The sequence below is a fragment of the Tamandua tetradactyla genome, chromosome 21 (genome assembly GCF_023851605.1).
Source record: "Tamandua tetradactyla isolate mTamTet1 chromosome 21, mTamTet1.pri, whole genome shotgun sequence".
Taxonomy (NCBI): Eukaryota; Metazoa; Chordata; class Mammalia; order Pilosa; family Myrmecophagidae; genus Tamandua; species Tamandua tetradactyla.
This window is the reverse complement of record NC_135347.1, coordinates 14,287,023-14,313,269: the sequence shown is the minus strand read 5'-3', so window position 1 is coordinate 14,313,269 and position 26,247 is coordinate 14,287,023. Positions and strand designations below refer to the sequence as shown.

The window sequence follows — 26,247 nt, the reverse complement described above, 5'->3', positions numbered from 1 at the left end:
TACATTAAGGCACTTCTAGAGTCAGGGATCTGACATAACAACATAGCCCATTTCATTTCTGAACCACCTTAGCTAGTTTTTTCCTCTTGTGCTAAACTGAAATCTGCCTTCTTTTTCCACCTACTCACTGATTTGAACCTTACTGTGAAGAAACCCAGGGCACTACAGCTCTTCCACAAGATGGCCATCACATTCTCCAGGCATCCCCTCTCCAGATCCAACATTCTTATCAGCTGTAGTTGCTCTGCACATAAAAGTTTTCAAGCTTTTCACCATTCTAACTCAGCCCCCTTGGTACATAATCCAACTTAATAGGGGTCGTCTTAAAATACAACATTCAGGAATACTTTAGTAATTCTATTTCTGATCTAGATACTATAAAGTATAGTAGAACAGACCTCTTGTTCTGAAAAAAAAAAAAAAAGAAACATGCCAATGACTGATTAGAAGCCATTATGGCAGGGTCTCTGAACAATTCCTGTAGCAGAAGTTTGTCACTCAACATCATCCAACAAATATTTTATGTATCTAGAGTACTGTGCTAGTTGAGTTCCTGAAAACACATTTCATCTAGTACTTCATACAAATCACATGTAAAAACTGACCAAACCTTACAAGTCTAAGCAGAAATACTAGCTCATAACTAAACTTCCATTTAACTGTCTACACTGAATATTAATATACAGAAGGTGAACTGTCCTCTATCAAGCAAGCAAGCATCCCCAATTTGCCAATGAAGAGCTACCACAGAATATCAAGGTTTATCTGGTAGGATGATTTCAAGCCATTGCCATCTTTCTTCCCCTCCTCAGCATGCCAGATCCCTAGCACGGAAGGAAACATAAAAGTGATGACTTCACAACGAGCATAACCCTCTCTGTCCTCACAATCCCTGCACTCCCAGAGCTTGCCTAATGCTCACTGTTCTGTATTACATTCAGTTTTTTTCATGTACAAAATATCTTCCAGGCAATTAGTGGTTACCATTTAAGGAAAAAGACATATTTTTTGGAAAAGCATAATACCACACTTAGAATAAATCTACTCTATCCACTCTCTCCTGGAGCACCCAGGTATAAATACTGCCAAAGGAGACTCCACATCGCAGGGTGGTATGAAAAAGATGGCATTTTCTAAAATGCAACTTAAGAGAGAAGAGGAAATTTTCTGATAAGTTGGTTTACAAGATTAAAAAGTTACTCCTATCAAGACGAAGAAACAGAGTACACAGATTAAATTTAAAAGCCCAAATTGGACTTAAGTCTTAGGGCAACAGAAATACTCCCCTCCTCACTAAAGATGTGCCTAAACATGATGAACTGTGGTATTTCTACCCAAACCTTTCCTCCCTTTGCATCCTCACCTCTGTGTCTCAATCTCTGATTTCTGTTCTAAGTTTTGGCCCATAATTTCTGTGCTTTCAGTGATTTCAAATTAATTTTTACCTACATTAAACCTGCAATGGCTGTCCAGAAGAAAGAAAGTAAAACCATCCCAAAGGAAACAATTTAAACATTGGCTATAAATAAAGGTATAAGTACTACATATCTAATTAGATCTATATCTATACAACAGAATTCTACTAATATTTAACTTCACTGATGTTCAAAATCCTTATTTTAGGGCAGAATTCTCGCCTGCCATGTCAGAGACCCAGGTTCGATTCCCGATGCCTGCCCATGCAAAACAAACAAACAAAAAAGTCCTTATTTTAAAAATCAAAAACAATTAATAAATAAGTGAATAATAGGGGGAGGGGATATGAGCTATTTTGGCTGTTTTTTACCTTTATATAATTTACTTTTATTCTTATTTTTTTGGAGCAATGAAAATGTTCAAAAATCTACTGTGATGACAAATGCACAGCTATATGATGATACTGTGAACCAGTGATTGTAAAATTTAGATGATTATATGGTATGTGAATATATATCAATAAAATTGCTTTTAAAAAAGTGAAAAAAAAACTGACAAAAATAAAAGCCATCAGGTGGAATAAAGTGATACCAAATAACTCTTCCAAAAGGTCTTACAGAACTACCCATTATGTAATTCCATCCCTTAAATCCACAGTACTTATTTACATATCACCATATATCACCATATATCCCATATCTAGTTAAGTATTTTACTAGTCCATTATTTTAGTCCTCTTATCAAGGACATCATAGGATCAGAACACCCTGCAAAATACACAGTTAACTGGTTTAATACAACATTGACATTCAATATTCTATAGTTGCTTTAAATGCGTATCAAAAGAGTTCATTTTGACATGGGGGGGAGCCTTAATAACTACAGTTTATAATTTATTTACCTAGAAAAATTAACCCTAAAAATGACAAAAACTTTCCTTCCACAGTTAACACTGAACATATATGTAAACTTCTCACCCACCCCTGCCTCTCCCCGAAGTTCTTTTACCTGGTCTGTTGATTCTGTCAATTTTATCCATGCTGGGGGAGGGGAAACGAAGGCGAGGACTGCTTTGACTGGAGTTGTCTGATCCCACATCATTGAATGAATCATCAAGAGTCAATAAGAGTTCTTTTACACATTTATGACAGATACTGTGTTGACAAGGGAGAATCAATGGGTGGGTAAACAGCTCCTTGCATGCTGGGCAAATGAGCTCTCGTTCAATATTCTTAATGGTAACCTTAAATTGAGAAAAAGAAACAAAGTCAGAGGGTCTTAGCAGGTAAATAAATTAACATGAATATGCTTTTTGTATAAGTACACATGTTTACCTTCCCCAAAAGAATTAAGAAATAGGTTTTTTTATTTTAAATTTCTTTTCTACTATGAAATTCTATAGCAGCAATCACCTCAACACCTTTAACCTAGAGCTAAAAAGACATTAGGTAATAAAAAAGAAAGTATAAAAATAAATTATTATGGACCATAATGTTCTATCAACAACTATAAAATCACTCATATAACCATTACTTAACTAAGTTAGGACTTCACTGAAATACTGGAAGCAGATTACATCAATAAAGCTTTAGGATACAGCACTAAGAATAAAGCCATATTCCTATATAGCACATTTTCTCTGTGCCTGGCAAATATCAAAAGCTAATAGAAACTGGGTTAGCCAGTGTGTTCATGAAGCCCTAGTTGAAATCTATTTTAAATGAATTATCAGCAATTTTCTACATTAAATGTAACCAGTTTTCATAGGCTGCAACGGTAATATAGCTAAAATGCTTGAGGTTCTCATGTTGCATAGGAAAGCAGTTATCTTAAAAGCACTTTTAAAGGGGTAAAGAGGATTAAAGGCTGTCATTAAAAGTGCTCTCAATATTACAGGCAATCATTTTAAACTCATCACAACTAAAAAGGTTTGATGGCCTCATACCAGTTTTCCCATCCTTTCCCCATGTATTTTTTTTCTCATGTATAACAACTTTGGGCACTACAAGTTTATATCCATCATCACCAAAATTTTTTATTTATTTATTTATTTATTTTTATTTATTTATTTTTACATGGGCGGGCACCGGGAATCGAACCCCGGTCCTCTGGCATGGCAGGCAAGCATTCTGGCCTGCTAAGCCACCGTGGCCCACCCCATCACCAAAATTTTAATGGTAGTTCAGCTTTAAAGTACTTACAGCCCAATACAATCATTCCAACTACTGGAAATAAACAGAAAATGTTTAATTGAATTAACTGGCTTATTTTAATGAGATGAAATGTGTGTTATTCCATTCCCCCTAAACTGACACAATGTACCTTAACAATTCCTGACAATTTTAGCACCATTACAGCCTACTTATCACTGTCAATGGTTCTTTCAGTACAGGGTCTCTGGCAGCATCACTCATTATTTACTAAGGGCCCCCATTTTGTACAATTTTAATAAATCTGGAAATAAAACAGCCATGACTCACAATTCACACCAAAGAACGTTCCTATCTATTTACTTATTTCGCAACGGATTTGACACCTAGTTCGAAGGAAAACACTGTTCTGAATACCCAAATTAGGTTCACACCCTTCACTTCTCGCCCAAAAGAAAAATCAGTGTTCGTTTTATCATTCACTGAGAGGGGAACAATCTAAAAGAGACGTGAAGTGGTGGCTCCCTCAAACCGTTTCAAAATACATAGGATTATTCCTATAATCCTAACAAGTTCTGCCCAACTGCAAAGCAGATCCCTTCAAACACAAACACTTGCACCCCAACAGCTGCCGGAGCACCGGCCCGCCCCCTCCAGCAGGCGACGCCCGGCAGGAGCCTCTGCGCTCCCGGCGGGGTCCCGGCCCGCGGTGGTCCGAGCGCGCTCGAGGTGGCCCCGCTGTCCGTCCAGACAAAGGGCGGCCGGACCACGGGGGGGTTGGGCCCCGGTCCGCGACGGGTTCCCGATTCCCTAAAGCGAATTAACCCTACAGTCCGCACCCAGTGACCGGCCACGCCGGGACCTCCCGAGGCGCTCAGGTGGGTAATCCCAGCACGCGAGCGGCGAGCTCTTCCAGCTCCGGATGACCCCGAGTCCTCCGCACTCGGACGGGCAGAAACGGGGCGCCCTTGGCTGCGGAACCCCGCCCCGAGGCGGGGGAAGGCGAAGAGGAAGCGGGGCCACCACACGCCCGCCCCCGCTCTTCGGCGAGGACAGGCTCCGTCCGCTCAGGGTAGAGGGAAGAAAAACCCGGGGGCTCCCGTGTGCCGCCATCGAGGTGAGAGGCGGTGGCCCTGCACCCCCCGCTCACCAGCGCGTCCGAACCATCCCCCTCCATGATAGCCTCCTGCCAGGTGTCATCAACAGCGGGGCCCAAGAGGCAGACAGGCGGTCAGGCAGGGTCTGGTGGAAGGGTCCCCGCGGCGGCCGTGGAGCCTCAGTTCGGAACCGGAGGGCGAGCTGGTCAGCTGAACCTGGCCAGCGGACCCACGCGGCGAGGAGCAGGCCGGGGCCGGCGAATTCACCGGCGCGAGAGAACCGAGCTCTGCTCCCTGCGACGGCCCTAGAAATCACGGCCGCGTCCGGCGGCGGCGGCGGCTCCTGCTGACTGCGGCGGGGCTGGCAGCCGCGCGGAGACCCGGCGCCGGCGCCGCGAGGGGCGGGGCGGGGCTGGGCGGGGCCGTCGCCCGGGCAACAGCGCCTAGCGCACAAAGGAGGCGGGGCTGCTGCGGCAGTGCGCCCGCGGGGCTGGGGTGTGCGGGGTTGAGTGCGCCGTGCGTTCTCGCTCTCTCCGCCGCCGCCCCCCACCCCATCGCGCTCCCCTTGACTCTCATCCCGGCCGCCGCCCCTTGCTCTAGACTGACTCGGAAGCCGCGGGGAGGCGGAAATGAGAGCGGGGGGGGTGCGGTGGAGGCCGAGGGCAGCGTTCAGGGCGGGACCGGGGTGGAGCCGTCCAGCAGTGCCGCAGCAGACTGCAGCCCTCCTCCACTGCACTCGCACAGCCCCTTGGCTCTTCATTTTCTTCTTTGAGCTCTCACAGGGCGCGGTTCCAAGAAATCATAGACAAACCCCATTTCCTAGCTCGGGACAGGGCGCTGAGGGCGGTGGCACTGAGCACCGAAGAGCCGCGCGCTCTGGAGGCGACAAGAGCGAAATTCCTCCCCCAGCCCCAGCCTAGGGTTTTCCCCTCGTGGGCCCCTGTCCCCGCCCAGTTCTTCTCCCTTCCTTCTGGGCCGGATTCGTTGGCTGAACTTCACAGTCCCTTAGTAGTCACGGAGCACTCGGATTCTTTCTGTGCCTTTTTCACGCCAGGGTGCAGTGCCTTCGCGCGCGAACAGTTCTTGCCAAGCGGCGCGGAAACAAGGGGTTCCTGGGGGCTGGCCAGGGACTGAATTCAGGAGACTGCGGCGAGGGTTTCCCGGGCATCCGCCCTCTCACCTGCGGGCAGCGCTCTCCTTGCTCCCCCGAAGTTGCGCTGTGACCGCCCCCCTCCCCGTCCCGGGATGGAGGCCAGGGGGAAATTGGGATCAACGGGTTCCAAGCTGCCCAGGTACCCACGCCCCACGCGGTGAGCACCGTCCAAATCGTTAGAGCACTGACTCGCCAGTTGAGGGGTTAGTCCTTCGTAAATTTCACTTGCCATGCCTCAAGTGCATTTCTTCTTTGTTTTCAAGGCAAACCTAAAACAATTTAACCTGGAATTGCTTGAAGTCGTATTATAATCAGGCCACTGCCTTCCCGGCTGGCTAAATAATTCCGTCTTTACAAACAAACCACTTTCCAAACAGCACAGGCGCACTGAACAGCTGGATGGAGAGAGCACAGATCTGTACCGAGGCATCCCTTTCGGGTTTTGAAATGCTTCCCACTTTCGTTTCCTATTTGGGAGATGTCTCGGTGGCAAGTTCCTTAGCCTTCCCACAACGGTGTCTGCAGTGGTAGCCTCTTCTCCAATGCGACTGCTGAGTAACAGTAGCAGTGTAGATTTAACAAGGGGCGGTAGCAATTGTCTTAATTCAATTCAGAGACGAAATGAAGAGAGGACCAAACCTTGCCAGGCAAAATGACTGGCCTGTTCTGATCCGCCTTCCATGGCTCCGCGTACTGGAGCTGAGATCTTCCATCCTAAGGTTATGGAGCATCCTAAGCTAAGGGAAATGTGGAAAATAACAAATGTCTTTGCATTTTAGTCACCTAAATCATGTCCTACGCCATGTTTTTATATTGACTTTAGAAGGGTCAACCATTAAAAAGCGTAAGTCAATTTCTTTTTTTAAATACAAATCTCAAATCAGAACACTGGATAGAACCTTGAACCAAAACAACTAGTAAAAGAAATTAGACGTCTTCATTAAATGAAATAGAAAGAAGAAAAAATTTACCCAAATGTTGCCTATACAAATTTTATGTTTATTTCATTATGCAATTCATACATCAATGTCATTTTTGACCTGATTGGTAAAATTCAAAAATTATGTACCCTTGACAAGAATGTAAGGAATCGGGTACTTTCAAACATTTTTTATGATGGTGTAAATTGGTACAGTTTATTTGAAGGGAAAAATTGCAAAATCTATCAAAAATTTTAAATGCTTATACCTTTTGATTAAGCAATTCCACTTTTAGGTAGTTTTCTACTGAAATACTTGCATGTGTGCATTAAAACGTGTAAAAGACCTTACTGAGACCTTATTTGTAGTAACAACCTAAATATCTATCAACCATAATGACACATCCATACCATGGAATACTATGCAGCAGTTAAAATGAATGTACTGATGAGAAAGGACTCCTAAAATATAGTATTTTTTTTAAAAAAATACAGAGCCATATGGATTCTGTGTGTGGCGACTCTGGTAAAAAGAGGCAGGCATATATGCTTATATAGGCAAAATAGAAATAAAAATAAAACTCTGGAATAGAAAGCACAAAAATAGTAACAGTACCGTAGGGCATAAAAGCGATGGAATTAAGTGTGGAAAGCTTACTTTTCACTTAGGTTGTATTGTATTTGCATATTCTATATGTAAATGATTTACTTTTAAACATTTTTAGTTTAAAAATCCTTTCTATTAATAAACTTCTGAACGCCAAAAGGGGGGGGTGGAGTATGTATATATGTAAGATAGCAAATATGAAAAGCACTGTTCTAAACCATCACTTTCCCTACTTCCTTAGTCATTTCTATCCCTTTTTGCTGCCATGTTTTGGCTCATTTCATCAACATCTCTCCTTCAAACACCCATATATCTCAGCCTCCCAGTTACTGAAGATAAAAAGACTCTTCCCAGTTCCTCAAATTAAAAACCTCTCTGTGTGTTTAATCTCTTTCCTTTCCTCTCTACCTCTAGTCAGCTTTCAAATCCTACTGCTTTTACTCCTCAGATCCTGTTCTGTCTCTTCCTCATAGCCAATTCCCCTACCCACTCAGAGTCTCTCCTTGCACGCCTAGAATACAATAGCCTATCCGTTAAGCGTCTAGGGAAGAGTTCCCTTTAAGTACGTGCTGTTCTCCTGGTGCCATTGAGCACAAGAGGCAAAATAGGCTATGGTCCTGTACTACACAGCAACTTGGAGTAAGAATATAAAGTGTGAGAGAGTGTGTGTGTGCGTGCGTGTTAAGGGGTATGGGTTGTAGGAAAGGCAGTAAACTTGCAATGATGCAGAAGAGTCTGATAAAGTATGGAAGGCATGGAATACCATGTTTCTTTCCTGTAGAAATCAGGAGGAGACTTTTGAAAGCTCTAAAGCAGGGGAATCTTGTGAAAGATCTGGGTTAAAAAAAAAATCATTCCTCTATTTTGCATTGCATGTGCTATCAATGATGCCTGTCCCTCTCCAGGTTGCAGTATCTTAGTACCTCCTTTTCCAATAGTTTCTTTTAAAATTTGGGTCAAAATTCAACACAAGGAAGCCTCCTCAATTCCTATCAACTTCCTAAGTCCAAACACGTTCAGTACTCTTGCCTCCCTTTTGTTATTTTACCTTTACCTTGCACTTGTTGGTGTTGAAGGCTCTTATCCCGGGTTGATAAGATGTCTCACATCTACATCATGAAGTCTAAAAGGTCAGGGAAGAATGTCCTTTTCTCCTACTTCATCTACCAGCAATCCCTGTACAAATAAACACACACACACGCACGCACATACCATTCCGGTTTTGGGAAAAGAGAGGCTCGATAAATACTCATAACCTGACACTTAAAATATAAGCCTGTTCCTTTTTAGGCTGTATGGTACTCACTAAACTAACCTGGTCTCATTCTATATGGACTCCTAATACTCACCAAGAGATTATGCTCCTGGCTATGTGAGACCCTAACAATATTTTCATCATGGCCACCTGGCTGTTGATCTGATTTGATATCAAACATTGGCAATGGTGTCACTCTGTTAGCATGTTCTTAACAGGATTTAGAAAATAAGGTAATATGGCCATATGCCCCTAAGCCCTTGTCCCTGTTGGGATCCTATAGTCATTGAGCAACCCTGAGTATAAATGCAAAAGAGTCACTGGATTTATGAGTACCAAGGAAGACAGCAATGAGGTAAATTATAGGGTATTATAGTACTGTCTGCACTGTCGAGTATTACACGGTTATAGGTGAAAGGACAATGAATGGCATTGTCTATCAGTTATTGACCTGAACCTCTGACAGGTCAATGCTTACCAGTCATAAAGTGTTTCTATGGGAACGAACTCAGGTGACAAGAGTCCAGGGACCAGGAAGTTCAGATTTCCACTGCCTAGCCAAACCCTAGTCATCTTTCAAACTGCAACTCTAGAGCCTCCTTCTTCATTAGTCTGGTTTTCATTGATTGTCTACTCCTACTCTGAACTCCTGCAGCACTTAGAGCTTTACCACTCAGCTTAACACAATTATATACTCCCCTCATGATCTGATGTTTTGTTAAGTCTTATCTTCCCATCCATTTAAGCTTCTTAGACAAAATCCAGTAGGCATTTGAGTCTTTAAATAGTAGCACAAGACCAACAACTTGGGGAGATGAGAGAAACACAGAGTTGTTTTAGCAGACATTTTTCCATCAATGGCAGACGTACATTGACTGCATAACTGTTGGGATAAGGAGTCTCTTGGCCAACTTGAGGAGAACAAGGTTGGTAATATTTTGAGGTTGTCTAGCTCTGACTACAATCGTATTCCTCCAATTTTAGCAAATAAAAATGCTACCCCGTTAATGAGAATTTTTTGTTCAGTATAAATAAGCCCCAAATATTGCATGAAGCATACTAATACTGACAAATTACTTATTGTTTATTTGAAATTCAAATTTAGTTGAATGTCCTGTATTTTATCTGGCAACCCTACCTCCATTTGTCAGTGATCTCAGTTTGGATAAAAGGTGTCTGAAGATGTACGCAGCAAATACCCAACCTTGTTGTCATAATAGCTAGATATAAGTGTTCATTGATTAAGGGCCTCTTACATGGTACTTTGCATTTGATATTTATGTAATTTTACAATAGCCCTGTGAAATAGGCATAACTGCCTTCAGAGGGGACATGTAGCTACAACTTCACCCCCACCCAGAGATTCACAAGCTCAAGGTCACATGGCCAGATACCTAAGAGCCAGGATTCAAATATGAGTCTCACTCCAGCATCCCTACCACATTGCTCATGGGTCAGTATAAATCATGAAGTTTATCATTTCATTAAAATATGATTCAAACTTTTTTTTACAAAGTACTTTAAGAGGTACTACTTTTCTAATTAGTTTTTGAACAAAATAGTAAAAAAATCAGAGGACAGTTATATTTACAAAATTAGCTATTTCCAAATAGCACTGCTAAAGCTGTATCTTCTGTTTGTCCCCTCCCCAATAAACACACATTTCACCCAATCCCAAGATATAAAAGATATTTTAAATAATACTTTGCAGAGGGTATAACCTTAGCATTATCTCCCCAATTTAGATTTCAGTTATGTGAGCAACTACCTACTCAGTTTTATGAAACATCATTTAGTAGTGTGCTGGTTTGAAAGGATGTATGTCCCCTAGAAAAGCCATGTTTTAATCAAAATCCCATTTCATAATGGCAGAACAATCCTTATTCAATATTGTGTTTGAAATTGTAACCAGATCATCTCCCTGGAGATATGATTTAATCAAGAGTGGTTGTTAAGCTGGATTAGGTGACAACATTCTCCACCCATTTGGGTGGGTCTTGATAAGTTTCTGGAGTCCTATAAAAGAAGAAACATTTTGGAGAATGAGAGATTCAGAGAGAGCAGAGCAGAATGACATAGTCATGAGAAGCAGAGTCCACCAGCCAGCGACCTTTGGAGATGAAGAAGGAATATGCCTCCTGGGGAGCTTCATGAAGCCAGGAGAAGAAGCTAGCAGATGATGCTGTGTTCGCCATGTGCCCTTCCAGATGGGAGAGGAACCCTGATTGTGTTCACCATGTGCCCTTCCACCTGAGAGAGAAACTCTGAACTTCATCAGCCTTCTTGAACCAAGGTATCTTTCCCTGGATGCCTTAGACTGGACATTTCTAAAGACTTGCTTTATTTGGGACATTTTCTCGGACTTAGAACTGTAAAGTAGCAACTCATTAAATTCCCCCTTTTAAAAGCCATTCCATTTCTAGTATATCGCACTCTGGCAGCTAGCAAACTAGGACAGATTTTGGCATCAGAGAATGGGGTGCTGCTGTTGCAGTTTGCAAATACCATACATGTTGGAATGGCTTTTTAATGGATAAGGGGAAGATTTTGGAAGAGTTGTGAGAAGCTTGATAGAGAAGGCCTAGAATGCTTTTAAGAGACTGTTGGTAGAAATATGGACTCTAAAGACACTTCTGATAAAGTCTCAGATAGAAATGAGGTGTGTGTTATTATAGACTGGAAGGAAGACGAGCCTTGTTTTAAAATGACAGAAAATCTGGCAAAATTGACTAGTGGCTTTGGCTGGAAGGCAGATTTTAAAAGCCATGAACTTTAATATTTAGCAGATGAGATCTCCAAATTAAATGTGGAAAGTGCAGCCAGGTTTCTCCTCACAGCTTATAGTGAAATGCGATAGGAGAGAGATAAACTGAAAACTGAACTCTTGAATACAAAGAAACCAGAAATCAATGTCCTGGAAAATTCTGGGCCTCTAGAAAGGGAGACTGCAGAGAATAGTGTCTGCCCTGTGTGAGGACTTGACCAAATGTGGAACCAGTCAGCCATTTCAGAGAAAGCCAGGATTGGACATGGAGTTATCCAGGAAGGATCAGTGGAAACTCCTTATGTCTGATGGGCATGATCCAGGGCTACTGCATAGAAAGCCAACAAGAGTGCTGTGGGACATGTATCAACAGAGCCGCTGCCAGTCTGGACTGAGAGGGACAGAGAAGGGACACATTGGAGGAAAACTAACCTCAGAGGCAAAGCCATGGAGGCTGAGGTCTGAAGTCAAGAAGCCTCGGGCCAGAACAGACCCACCCAAGCACGTGAAGAGGGTAAGTTTGCCCCGAAGGCAGAGGATGGGCCTTCCACCTGGTTGCAGTGTAAGAGTCATGCTGCCTCAGGCCTTGGAGAGGGTGAAGCACATTCGTGGGGTTTAGGGAGAGCCTGGCTGCCACCCCATGGAAGGGTTGAGTGTGTGCCCCGGAGATGTCAGTGAGCCCTGGTGCGGCCCCAATGCTTGGAGAGGGTGGAGCAAGGAAAAAGGTGGTCTCCCCCAGTGTCCCCCAAGGTTGCGTTCAGAGAGAGGGAGACCTCTATGCAGGCCCTTGGAAAGGGTGGGACTGCCGCTTTCAGAAGCCCCGAGGATAAATGACTGTCAGACTTTGAAATCTAATGGACTTTGCCCTGAAGGTTTTCAAAACTGCTTGGGTCCGGTGACTCCTGTGTTCCTTCCTCCCTATGGAAATGTGTATATGTAGCCTATGACCATTCCTCCTTTGTATGTTGGCAGCAAATAACTTGTTTTGACTTTTTATAGTCTAAAGCCAGAGGATAATTTTGCCTAGAACAGACCATGCCTGTAACTAACTTTGATAGGAGTTTGTACTGTTTCTAACCTTGTATTTGTAGTGATACTGAAATGGTTTAAGGTTCTCTGATATTGTTATGAAATGAATGTATTTTGTATATGGGGAAAACATGCCCTTTTTTAGGGTCCAGAGGGTGGAATATGCTGGTTTGAAAGGATGCATGTCCCCTAGAAAAGCCATGTTTTAATCAAAATCCCATTTCATAATGGCAGAACAATCCTTATTCAATATTGTGTTTGAAATTGTAATCAGATCATCTCCCTGGAGATGTGATTTAATCAAGAGTGGTTGTTAAGCTGGATTAGGTGACAACATTCTCCACCCATTTGGGTGGGTCTTGATAAATTTCTGGAGTCCTATAAAAGAAGAAACATTTTGGAGAATGAAAGAGATTCAGAGAGAGCAGAGCAGAATGACATAGCCATGAGACGCAGAGTCCACCAGCCAGCGACCTTTGGAGATGAAGAAGGAACATGCCTCCTGGGGAGCTTCATGAAACAGGAAGCCAGGAGAAGCTAGCAGATGATGCCATGTTCACCATGTGGCCTTCCATATGAGAGAGGAAGCGTGACTGTGTTCACCATGTGCCCTTCCACTTAAGAAATCCTGAAGCTTCTTGAACCAAGGTATCTTTCCCTGGATGCCTTAGATTGGACATATCTATAGACTTGCTTTAATTGGGACATATTCTTGGCCTTAGAACTGTAAACTACCAACTTATTTAATTCTCCTTTTTAAAATCCATTCTGTTTCTGGTATATTGCATTCTGGCAGTTAGCAAATGAGAACAAGTAGTCTTTTTGTTTTAGTCCCAGGAGATGTTTAAGACTTTACATTCATCCAGATTTGAGGCATTGCTAAACCTAATTCTTTCAGAACTTGTGACTTCTTGTTTTAAAGTAAATCGTGTTTTTGTAAAAGTTGCTGAATTTTAATGCCTTAAAGATGTTCAAAATTGAAAGAATAATTCACCAAGTAATGAATGAATAAGTAATACCTGTTTATCAGAATTAAATGTGTAGAATTCTCTCTTGCCAGGTAGGAGATCCGGGTTCAATTTCCAGCCCACACACTTCCCAAACAAACAACAACAACAAAAACAAAAATTCAACAAATGGTGCTGCAATAATGGGAGATGCACATGGAAAAAGAATGTAATGTGACCCCCGCCATACAGCATACCAAAAAAAAAAAAAAAATTAAATGTAAGATTTCCAAAGCCCTGGCCCTTTTATTTACTCAAATTATTATATTTTCTTTCTTTCTTTTACATGGGCAGGCACCCGGAATCGAACCCGGGTCTTCTGGCATGGCAGGCAAGCATTCTTGCCTGCTGAGCCACCGTGGCCCGCCCTCAAATTATTATACTTTTTGGAGCTGCCCAAACAGTAACTATTGAAAGATGGGGAACGGAAAGTATTTTCAGGTTATTTACATATATATAAATGTGCTACATTTAAACTATTCTGAGTTCTCCATTATGTGATTTCCATAAGCTTGTATGGTATGAAGGGAAGAGGTGTATGAAGATGATAAAAAATTAAGAAAGTAAATCTTTCAAGAAACCAAAATAGCCTCTGGACAGTTTCAAAAATACTGCTTTGATTAATCCCAGAAATTGAACACAGATTTTGAAAGTACTCTCTTAGTTCAAATTGATGAGTGGCAAAAGAAAATAAAAAGACAACTTTTAAAAATGGTAAAATTTCACCGGTAGAGAAAGATAAGGGAAAATAAAGAGTAAACTTACATTGGCTTTTAAACCTTTTGATAATTAGCACAAGCATTAGCTATACTTATAGAGTACTGTTTGATGAGCAGAAAGGTCACAATATTAGAGATCATTATACACTTTAAACATTAAAGTAATCATCACAATAGAGTAAAATAAGCTGATCAAGTTTGTTTTGCGGGTCTTAAATTACCCAGAAATGAAAGGGTCACTTCCCATATGGACAGAACGCACAATAAGCTAATTTAATTTGAAATAAACTGCTGCCACTGGGGAGAACAGTGGGCTTGGAGGTGGGAGTGAACTTCTGCTTTTTACTCTGTAAAACCTTCAGTCAAGTTTGGGCGTTTTATAATAAACATGTATTCATGCATTACTTTTATAAAAAGCTACATATTTCAAATCAACAGAGTTTAAGAAGTTCACAAAGTTGAGACTACTTTGGGGGAAAAGCGAAAGGAATCACAATGATCAACTCATTGATCTGAATAAGGAATAATTTTCCTCCTTGGGGGAAAATAAAGCAAGTCAATCTCAAGGGTCTATTATTCCATAGCTTATACTGAGAGAGGTATTCCGTGTTCAAATTGAGCGCAATTGCACACAACAATGGGGAATTTAAATGAAGGTGTGAGGATAGGGGACAGGACATAAGCTTGGGTTGAAATGGTGATAAGAGTTTCCTGTGAGAGCCTGCTTCCTACCCTCAGAAGTCTCAAAGGCATGCCCCCCCTCTTTAACTTTTGAAGTTAGTAGAGTATGTTTCTGTATTTGCGGCAGGCCAATGGCTGGAGCAGGTTGAAGAGTGTGCTTCCTCCTTGTGAGAGGCAGAAAAATTCAGCAGATGAAGCAAGAGTCTAAAGGTTATTTTGTTTTCTCTTTACAATGAGTACATAGTGGTGAACACATTGCTGTTCTAAGCTGTGTGCGTGTGTGTTTAACATAGCTTTAGAAGAGTTTGTAAGTTTCACTGATAGCGCAGTTGAAGGAACTTCACCACCTGCTTCTTATTTACCTGGGGTGTAGCCGCTCGGTCCCTCCCACTTAGGATTCTCTCAGAATTTCGGGTTGTGCCAGGGTACTAGGCAACTAATACAGTTCTACCTCACGTTGAATAATAGATAATGCAGGCCTAAACTCATACCTCTCACTCATCCATTCCCAACTCCATCAAAGTGGCCCATTTATTTTGCAACCAACAAAAGGCACTTTTTTTTCCCCACCTCCCCCAGCCTCTCAGAGTTCCCAAATAGAAATTTACGCCAGTTAGGCACCGCTCTTAAATTTGGGCAACCGGGGGTCCCGGCTGTGGGTCCCACACTTTAGAGGGTCTGTTTCTGACCCTCCTCTGGCTGCGTGCCCCCTCGCCCAGATCCCCAGATCCAGCTCTTCCTCCTGGACTTTTCTCAGGGTGTCAGAGACCTCGAAATTCCCCCTCCAAACCGCCTAGAGCTTCCTTCCATGACAGGCATGCTCCTTTCCCTAGAGTATGTCCTTCTGAGGGCCTGCCTTACACCCCAGGCCCAGGGGGTGGCCAGAGGGCAGCTGTTTGCGGCCACGTGGAGCTTGGAGTTACAGGCGAGGCAGTCCCCACACCTGCGCTGCAGTCCCACCAGCTGCAGGACGTAGCCGACGGTAGGGACAGAGGGGCCTCGGTTTGTACCCTAGTCCAGAGCTGCAAATGGTACCGGCGACCCAAGGCACAACACAGCACTCCCCTTCAAAATATTAGGAATTCTATTTCGGATGAGCGTATTCGGTGTACAACAGGAAAGAGGATCCAGAGAGGTGTAGAGTTTCCTTTGGACCCTGGGAGTGTCTTAAACTGGCTCTCCAGGCCCAGGAGCTGTCTGGTCTGAAGCTAAAACAATTCCATACCGTATATCCGTGAAGTCGGGTTCCCGGGGTGTGAGACAAGTTTCAGGTGCTCACTCCAGGGCTGCAGAATCATCCTTCTTCCGATGACAGTGCGAAGGGAGCCTGGTTCTCTTCTGTGTCAGCACCTCTTCTTGAAGCTCCAGGTGCAGGTGTCAGCGCAGGGGCTGTTTCCCGCTTTCTCGCTGCCTGCGAGTCCCAGGGGACTCGGCGGCCAGCGCACCATGCAGCCTCTGCATTTCCCGACACTTCGCTTCTGCAAACCGTTTAGGAGTCTCTCTGGGCAATTTCTCCGACACAGCACGGAGCCCAGCACGCGGGGCGGAGGGCGTGGTCGCAAGGCGCCACCGACGGCGCCAGCTGGGTTCCACCCCGAAAGAGTCCGGGACAGATGCCCCGCTGCGATCTGGCTCTTTCACCATCCCCCCTCCCCTCCAAAAGAAGGATGCCTGGAAAAACGGCTGCAAACGCCAAGGCAGTGGGAAGAGAAATACTGTTTCTATTTACAGGCCACAAGAGCCGACTCTGCGCTGAAACCGTGGAGACTATTCACCGGCCCGTCGGAGCCTCGCTCCGCGCTGGGCACCTGATCCGGCGAGGTCACCCATTCGAAGTCACCACGATTAGACAGCCCTAGGTGCGTTGGGAAGAGCCCCTCGGCCAACGCCCTGCCCTCCTCCACATCCTCACACGGGGGACGCTCGCCTCTCGGCGGCCAGGAGCCCCCGCTGCTGCCCAGCTGGCCCTAACGCACCCAAAAGTCCCCCTTGGCTCATTTCGTGGAAGCCGCGCAATAAATAAAAGGCGGCTACTTTGCATTCTGCAGCTGCTGGGAAACCCAGGCTCCAAGAGCGCGGACCCGGGGATTTCAGCCCCGCCTCTCCCCTCCCGGGCCTCTGGAAGGGACAGAGATACCCACAGCTTCGGCTGGGGGACCCAGGCTGCGGCATCGCGCACCCGAGAACTCACCTTGCCTTTGGTTAGTAATTCCATGATGTAGCCAAATTCACTTATCTCCTCTGACTCAGACATGGTCGCCAACTCTTGAAGCACCGAGGAGAGTGCATCGAATTTGTCCTTTTTTTCTTTCTCTGTTTCTTAGACTGAATTTTGCAAAGCGCCTCGCCCGTCTATATTGTTAAGGAGGAAACGTGCAGCGCAGTGGCGGGGGACACAAAAAGGGGTAGGAGCGGGATGAAGGCAATTAGGGGGCGACCCGACAGCCGCGTCCGGCTTAATTGGCTGTGGCTGAAGCCGTCAGGGCAGCGATATCTAACGGAACAAACCAGGGCGGCAGCGACTGCAGTGAAATCCTCACCAGGCGGAGCCCGAGCCGAGGCCCCGCCTCCTCGGGGGTCGCGGCCGGCGCCTCCTGCTCGGGTCTCCCGGCTGCAGAGACAAACAAACGGGCACACAAAGCCTGTCCGCTCCCGGCTCGGCAGGGTCCCAAGCGCTAGACTCAGGCTAGCTGGTTAAAATGGTCCTTTATCAAATGCCGGGGAAAGTGACCGTCCCCGTCTCTCAGCGTGGGGACGAGGGAAGAAAAAAATCACACTGTCTGGAGGTGCGAGGGCAGAGAGAAATGAATGCAGAGGAGGCACAACAAAGGATCTGGCTGCCAGCGCCGGGGGAGGAAAAAAAAAAATAAATGAAGGCCCAGGAAATGGTAACGACGCATCTCAAGTCAGCCTTCCTGAAACCCAATAGGTAACAAAGATCAAGCCCAGCATTTCGGAGATGAGAACAAATACAAGGATTGTATTTTAAACACTCTGAATGTCTACGGTCGATTGTATCTTGTTATCCTCTTAATACTCAACTTTCTCAATTAAAAAAAAAAAAGCATTCATACCAGCTAGGTTCCTGGAAAACAATCTTACACTTAGGACTAACTCCTTTTTCTAATTTATTTGATTCACTGATTGAGTTTCACATTCTATGCATGCTCCTCACATTTTATACAAATTCTTTTAAAAATAGTAGCTTCCCTAGGAGCAGCAGCTGAGTCCTCCCGCCACTTCATTCATACCTGACCTATCTTTGCTTCTCTTGAAAAGAAAACTCAGCTAAACAAACTAAGTGGTAGCCTATTACTCTGCTCTAGGGAGTCTCTTATCTTTCTTGAAAAGGAGAAAAGTGATAAGGACCTGAGTGGGTACTGAAAAAAAATCTGCCAGTGATAATTAGATTAGACACAAATATAAGATTTACTGAAAGAGTAAAACCACTTTTCTTAAGCAGGTTGGCCAAGTTTGCACTGGTAGTGGGTAAGGCATTTGTGTGGAAAGGACCTATTTTGCAGGCCCATAGGAGTTTTGCAGGTTTGATGAGATGAGGGTTTTCTTGTTCACCTCTTCTTTTTGTCCTTTTCTAATTTGTCCTCTCTGCTGCAGAAATCCAAAAGTATGAACACAATTTCTCTTTTTTTTTTTTCTCCAAACTTCTTAAAGTTCTTGTAATAGTTCTCATTAACTGTTCTATCAGAACTGTTCCTTCGCTGTGTTGTTTTCCTCTGTGAGCTGGTGCTGATAGCTTCTTAGAGCCTTATTGTGTGCGCTCAGTCAGAATGCTTCTTGGGTATAGAGCTTTGAAACTTCTTGCCCTCAAATTCTGTAGAACCTCATATTTGCTTTTTGCCTCCCTCAAGTTCACTTCTCAACCATAAGGAAAACTAGTCAAATTCAGATAAGGTCTGAGGAATTTGTAAATGGAGTCCTCCCTAATACTTGACAAATTACCAGAAAGAGATATTGCTCTAAAAGTGTAAGTTCTTACACCAAGAATGGATTTCAGCACATGATAGAAATCACAATGTTAGATCTGAAAAGCATAAACATTAACTGATTTTATGTCTGTAATAAAATTTTATGTCTGGAAGAAGAAGGAAGGTGGAAAGAGGAAGGGACATATAAGCCAAGAGTTTCCCTTAAAAAACATAGCCCTAAACTCCATTCAGTAACCTCCCCTTACATCTCTGTGAGAATTGGGTTCTATACCTATCCTTAACTGTGAGGAAGGCTGGGAAGGTGGCTTTTATTCTGGGAACATTGCCACCTTAAATAAAATAAAGGTTCTGGTAGTAAGGAAGAAGGGGACACTATCTTCTGTTTGTTAGATATGGGTAGGAAACTGTTAGTTTCAGCTACTCTTTGGGTAAGAGCACAGAAATCCATCTATCGTACCGAAATCCATTCAGCTTTTTGAGTTTCAGTTTTCTGTAGAATGACTGGTTTGAAATAAACGGTCTTCAATCCTTTCCTGCTTTTTTAATTTTTTAAAAATATAACAACAAACATTCTTAACATATGATCACTCTGTTCTACATATATAATCAGTAATTCACAATATCATCACATAGTTGTATATTCATCATCATGATCATTTCTTAGAACGTTTGCATCAATTGAGAAAAAAAGGAATAAAAAGAAAACAGAAAAAATTCATACATACCATATCCCTTACGCCTCCCTTTCATTGATCCCTAGTATTTCAATCTACTAAATTTATTTTAACATTTGTTCCCCCCTATTTTTTATTTTTATTCCGTATGTTTTATTTGTCTGTCAATAAGGTAGATAAAAGGAGCATCAGACACAGGTTTTCACAATCACACAGTCACATTGCAAAAGCCATATCATTATACAATCATCTTCAAGAAACATGGCTACTGGAACACAGCTCTACATTTTCAGGCAGTTCCCTCCAGCCACTCCATCACATCTTAACTAACAAGGTGATATCTATTTAATGCATAAGAATAACCTCCAGGATAACCTCTCGACTCTACTTGGAATCTCTCAGCCATTGACACTTTATTTTGTCTCATTTCACTCTTTCCCCTTTTGGTTGAGAAGTTTTTCTCAATCCCCTGATGCTGAATCCCAGCTCGTTCTAAGATTTCTGTCCCACATTGCCAGGAAGGTCCACAACCCTGGGAGTCATGTCCCATGTAGAGAAGGATAGGGCAGTGAGTTTGCTTGTTGTGTTGGCTGGGAGAGAGAGGCCACATCTGAGCAACAAAAGAGGTTCTCTTGGGGTGACTCTTGGCCCTAATTTTAAGTAGGCTTAGCCTATCCTTTAAGGGGTTAAGTTTCATATGAACAAACTCCAAGATTGGGGGTTCAGCCTATGGCTTTGGTTGTCCCCACTGCTTGTGAGAATATCAAGAATTCTCCACTTGGGGAAGTTGAATTTTCCCCCTTTCTCACCATTCCTCTATGGGGACTTTGCAAATACTTTTTTATTCATTGTTCAAATCACTCTGGGGTTTATCGGGGCATCACTCTGGACAAACCTACAAAATCTCATGCCCTACTCAAGGTTCCATGTACTTATGGTGTTAAGCTGTCCACATAAGTTATATTAGGAACTGCACTAGTCAAAATATAAATTTTGTACCAAGTAAACATTTTTTGTTTTGTCTCACACATAAGTTAAAATTTTAAAATATGGATTACCATCTATTTTCAACACCCTGCACTATTGACATTCCTTTCTTCCTCCTCATGCAAAAACATTTTTAAATTTGTACATTTAGTCACTATCATTATATACTCTAGGTCTTCCTGCTCTTAATGGTTGAGATCTCTGGTGTAAGGATCCCTTTGCCATCTGGCAGCACTAGCTGCCATGTTCTTCCTGAGAAAGTTGCTATTATAAAAAGTCTGTCCACCTGATCACTTGCTACTAGGAAGAACTCCAGGCAAAATGTCCTTTTACCCAAGACCAAGATGGGGGTGGGGGTGAGGGTTTTAGAATAAGCTGTTGCATTCTTAAAGAAATGGAATTGCCCAGAGAGCCCAGAGCAATGTCCAGAACTGGGGTTGGGTCCTGAGCATTTACTCAGATAGATGGCTATGAAATACTTACTGTTCTGGTTTGCAAGCTGCCACAATGCAATACAGCAGAAACAGAAGGGCTTTTAAAAGGGGGAATTTATTAAGTTGCAAGTTTACAGTTTAAGGCTGTGAAAATGTCCAAATTAAAGCAAGGCTATGAAAATGCCCAATCTAAACATCCAGTAAAAGATACCTTGGTTCAAGAAAGCTGATGACGTTCAGAGTTTGCCTCAGCTGGAAAGGCACATGCCGAGATCTGCTAGCTTTCTCTTCAATGGCTTCCCCGGGGCTCTGTCCATTATGGTGGCGCTGTCGATTCTGATGGGTCTGGTGGCTCTCTAGCTTTTTCCAAACTGGTTCCCTCTTAAAGGGCTCTGGTAAGCAACCCCGCTTTGAAAGGGTGGAGACCACATCTCCATGGAAACCGTCTAATCAAAAGTTACCACCCACAATTGGGTTGGTCACAGCTCCATTGGAAATGATCAAAAAGCTCCCAACCAGCAATACTGAATGAGGATTAAAGAACTTGGCTTTTCTGGGGTACACGACAGATTCAAACCAGCACAGTTGCCTTTCTTTATTGTGGTCAGTATATGAAGAGCATTAAAACCTTTCAAAGATGTCAAGCATACAAAATGAAGACCACATTAAAATTTCCCTTGAAATTCTGTGCATGGACCTCAGAAACACAAGGTCAGACTGTCAATGGGTACTAAATAAAAGTTGCTTAATTATTTCTTTTACTTCTAAGAAAGAAATAAGATTAAAATCATATAGATTAATAACTTCACTCCCCAAAGGACCCACAATTAAGACAAAAATTAATTCATATTTCTCTAAGAATAAAGAATAAAATTAACTAACGTGACAGGTGCCTCTTCACAGGGAACTTTCCTACCTAAGAGAAAGATATTTAATAGGAGGATTAAGTGATGTATGAATTTTTCATACTGAGGAGACCAGCCATATTAAAGGGTCCCTTGCTGGGGAAAATCTGCTAATTAACAACTTGCATCTACTGGGAAAAAAAAAAAAATCTCTTCACTGTAACTCCTCTATTGCCATGCCAATTATTGAAATAATTGTAACGTATAAGGAGCCACAGCTTTTGACTTCAAGTCACTACACACTATTTTCTTTTTCTGAGGGTAAATAATACAATGCACAGTAGTTTAACAACCATAGTAAAACACACAATCCAAGTTGTAGTTTTCAAAATTGTGGACACAAACAAGTAAGTAATTGTATCCCTGAAGTTTTAGAAGTTGAAATCTAAATGAATAAGGAATCTCTAAAGATCTTGGTTTTAAAAAATACTCACATTTACTTCAACAGTTTGTATTTCAAAAATACAAACATAAGTCCTGGGTTTGATTCCTGATGCCTGCCCATGTAAAAAAAAAATTACAAACATAAAATATGATTTCCTGACACAAATGCATCTGTACACAAAAAGGTCACTTTAAAAACCTCTTCTTTTTAAGAAAAAACAGCCTTACTGAGGTCTAAATTATAGACCCACAAAATTCACAAATTTTAAGTATAGAGTTCAGTGAGTTTAATTGAATCATGGAGTTTTGCAACTATCTCACACACCCATTTTAACACACTCAAAGACTTTTCCATTTGTTTAATTTCTCTCAGCAATTATCAATAGCTTTTGGCATTTAGATATTATACTTTTTGTTAAATGTTTTGATAATTATTTTATTCTTTTTTATATTATTGTGAATGAAATTTACTTCTCAATTTCATTTTTGTGTTGTTCATTGCTAATATGTAGAAAAACAACTGATTTTTGCATATTGAGATTGTTCCTTACAATGGTGCAAAATTCTTTTATTAATTCCAATAGGTATTTTTTTGTAGAATACTTACCAAATCATCTATATTTAAATAGCATTTTACTTTTTCCTTTCTAATCTGTATGTCTTTAATTTATTTTTCTTTCCTTAATGCTTTGGTTAGAACCACCAAGTACAATGTTTAATAAAAGTGGCAAGAATGATCATCTTTGCCTTGTTCCCAATCTTAGGAGAGAAAGCATTTGGTATTTTACCATTAAGAATTATGTCAGGTGCAGCCACTATGGAAGACTGTTTGGCGCTTCCTTAGGAAACTAAATATAGAGTTGTCCTATGACCCAGCAATAGCACACTACTTGGCATATACCCAGTAGAGCTGAAAGCAACGACACAGACATTTCCACACTGATGTTCATAGCAGCATTATTCACAATCACCAAAAGATGGAAACAAACCAAATGCCCATCAACAAACGAGTGGATCAACAAATGTGGTATATACATATGGTGCAATATTATGCAGCAGTAAGACAAAATGATGTTCTTAAGCACATGACAAAATGGATGAGCCTTGACAACATAATGCTGAGAGAAACAAGCCAGACACAAAAGGATAGATACTGTATGATTCCACTTTTATGACCAGCATAAAGGTATAAGGAGGCTTATAATATAGAATATAGGGGACTTAGAGATACACATAAGCTAGAAATGGGTGAACAGTTAGCTAATGAGGTTGAACCCCAATGTAAGGGAATAAATAGGAGTGAAGGTGATTCTCTAGTGGGTCTAGAAGTACTATTACCATATTGAAGATGAACAAGATTGAAAGGGGTTGTGTAGACCTACATGTTCCACTGATTCACACTAGAAACATGAATGAGTTCTCGTAAGAATTACTTCAAAGATATGGTTCTTGTATAAAGAGTGTTTAAGTTCAGGGTTCAGGGGAAAAACTGCTATTGCATGCTATGAGCTATGTTCAAAAGGAAACCATCAGCACTACCACAGCAATAGCAGAGGTAAATAATGGGATAAGGGACAAGAGTTAAGAGGAGATTTAGATTTCCTATTTGGTGAAGGTGTGTTTATTGGTTTTCTGTCTCTTGGGGACAATGAAATTAACTAAAATTGAGAATGTTGATGGACTCTGGACTTTGGGCCTTCTACATGATACCCGATGAATGTGGGTGGGTGAAGGATGCACTGACGGAGAAGTAGATTGGTGAACGATGGTGTATACTTATGAAGGAAGGCTGTGCTGCTACAAAAAGGATCAAAGCCGTGAGGCATGCTATGATGTGAATGAACATGTAGGACATTTGGTGAGTCAAAATAAGCCAGAAACGAAAAAAACAAGAATGGTATGGCCACCTTTAGAAAATGTTTATAAGAAAACAGGGGCCTAAACTGTAAGCTTTTAGAACAGACACAATAAGTCTGGAGTGGTGATTATGATTCCTGGATTTTGAGAGGCTGTTATATATATATAACCTGATATTTAGAGATAAGAATGAGGCCAGAAAGGTTGGGGTTAAAGTAATTCAGAACATAGAGATAAGGAAGACAGTGTCTATATTTTAGAACCACACATACTCTTTGAGACCAACGGAGGAAAGCTTTATTAGATCTGGAACTGAAATTTTCTGTAGTGCATCATCTAATTCAACCTATCTGTATAGCTCATTTGAACAATTGAAACATAGGGAGAACAGAATAAGAAAGAGGTCCTTTAATCCTGTATAGATTATTGTAATGCCTGGAAACACCCTAGAGTACATTAAGCAGATAATCAAATAGTATTGGCAAAGTCCCCTGAGGGAGGGGAGAAAGACTATGGAATTATTAAACCTTACCATCAGGGAATCCCCTGATATTGTGTCAAACTTTAGGGATACCCAAATCAATAGGCCATACCCTCAATCATGAGGCTTACACTTATACATCTTATGTAGTAGCATAGAAGCTAAGACTACCTATAGGCATGCCAAAGAGTTACTTCTGGAGGACCTCTGTTGTTGCTCAGATGTGGCCTCAGTCTAAGCCCAACTCTGCAAGTGAAATCATTGCCCTCCCCGCTACGTGGAACATGGCATCCAGGGGTGAAAGTCTGAAATGGGAGAGGACTCCCAGGGATGAATCCAGACCTGGCACCGTGGGATCAACAATTCCCTCCTGACCCACAGGGGGAAAAGAAGTATAATTAAAACTGCATCAGTGGCAGAGAGAGTTCAAATAGAGTCAAGAGGCTACTCTGGAGATTGCTCTTACTCAAGCTTCAGGTAGATCTTGCTACCCATCATAACTTGCCAAACCCCAACCAGGACCATTCCAGCCAATCCTAAAGAACACCCAGGGCAATATAAAAGATTCCACAAAGGTTCCAGGCACTAGAGTAACTTTCCAGAAGCCTACAACCTCCAGATGGGTCCCTTGTGCAGGTAAGGTCTGAAACCTAGCCCAGCCTTTCCAGAACATCCAATAGTTCCATCTCCCTACCCTATATAAGTGACAGAACCCTCCAATATAAAAAATTTAGAATTGCCATAGCCCAAACAACCCTAAAGAATAGTTCTTTGTTTTATTGATTTCTAATCTAATTATGTTTTTTTAAATGGACGTTTTATTTTGAAATAATTTCAGATTCATAGGATCTAATTCTGTTTTGAGCAAAATGCTTTGATTGATTTCAATGTTTTAAAAATAAACTGAAACTTTTTTTTTAATAGCCTAATACAGGGTCAGCGAACTTTTTCTTAAAAAGGAGTGACTATTAAAGATCAAAGGTGATGGTGGAATTATACATAGACTATAGGATTTAACAAATGAATCATTTGTTAAATGATTCAGCATTGAATGCTGAATCATTAAATTGATATCTCTTTTAGTCTCCAGTATTTTAGATCAGCTAGAGGTAAAAACCTAAAATTGTGAAATTGTAACCCGTGTCAAAGTCTGTAATATGTTCTACAACTAATTGTGGTGCTGTGCTTAAAATTGATAGCTTTTTTGTATATATGTTATTTTTCACAAAAAGAAGGAAAAATGTCGATTGTGATGATAAAGAAGTCTTTAAGCCCTCTAGTCTCCTATATTCTGGAACAGCTAGAAGGAAAAATATGAGAGGATCATATGGTAGCCCATGACAAACTCTGGGATCTATCCTGTAACCACTTGTTGAAGAGTACTTTGAAAACTATTGCATTTTTATTTCTTTGCTTTGTAAATATGTTATACTATAGAATTAAAAAAGTTAAAAAAAAAAAAGAATTATGTTAGCTGAAGGTTTTTTCTTGATGCCCTTTTTCCGTTTGAGAAAGTGTCCCTCTGTTCTTAATTTCTCGAGAGTTTTTATTATGTATAGGTATTGGATTTCATCAAGTAATTTTTCTAAGTCTGTTGGGATGATCATGTGGCTTTTGCCCTTTATTCTATTAATATAGCATAATACAATAATTTTTTAAATCTTAATTGTTTTTATTCTTAGAGAGGTTGTGGGTTTACAAAGCCATCATGCATAAAATACAGAATTCCCATGTACTACCCTATCATTAACCCCAAATGCATTGGTATGGAGCATTTGTTA

At 41.9% G+C, this 26,247-nt stretch overlaps 1 protein-coding gene across 2 annotated transcripts in view; it reads right to left on the bottom strand.

Moving 5' to 3' along the window:
* LOC143665488 (E3 ubiquitin-protein ligase TRIM36) overlaps positions 1 to 5,026 on the bottom strand; it is a 33,519-nt gene extending 28,493 nt beyond the window's left edge. Inside the window, exons 1-2 of one of the 2 annotated variants that reach the window (XM_077138921.1) lie at positions 4,717 to 5,026; positions 2,398 to 2,659 (exon numbers count right to left, since the gene is read on the bottom strand). In XM_077138921.1, coding sequence (XP_076995036.1) covers positions 2,398 to 2,659; positions 4,717 to 4,743 — 289 coding nt within the window. In that variant the 5' untranslated portion in view covers positions 4,744 to 5,026. The remainder of the gene's footprint in view (positions 1 to 2,397; positions 2,660 to 4,716) is intronic. The other variant, XM_077138922.1, reaches the window with a different exon arrangement.
* Positions 5,027 to 26,247: the final 21,221 nt, after the last annotated feature.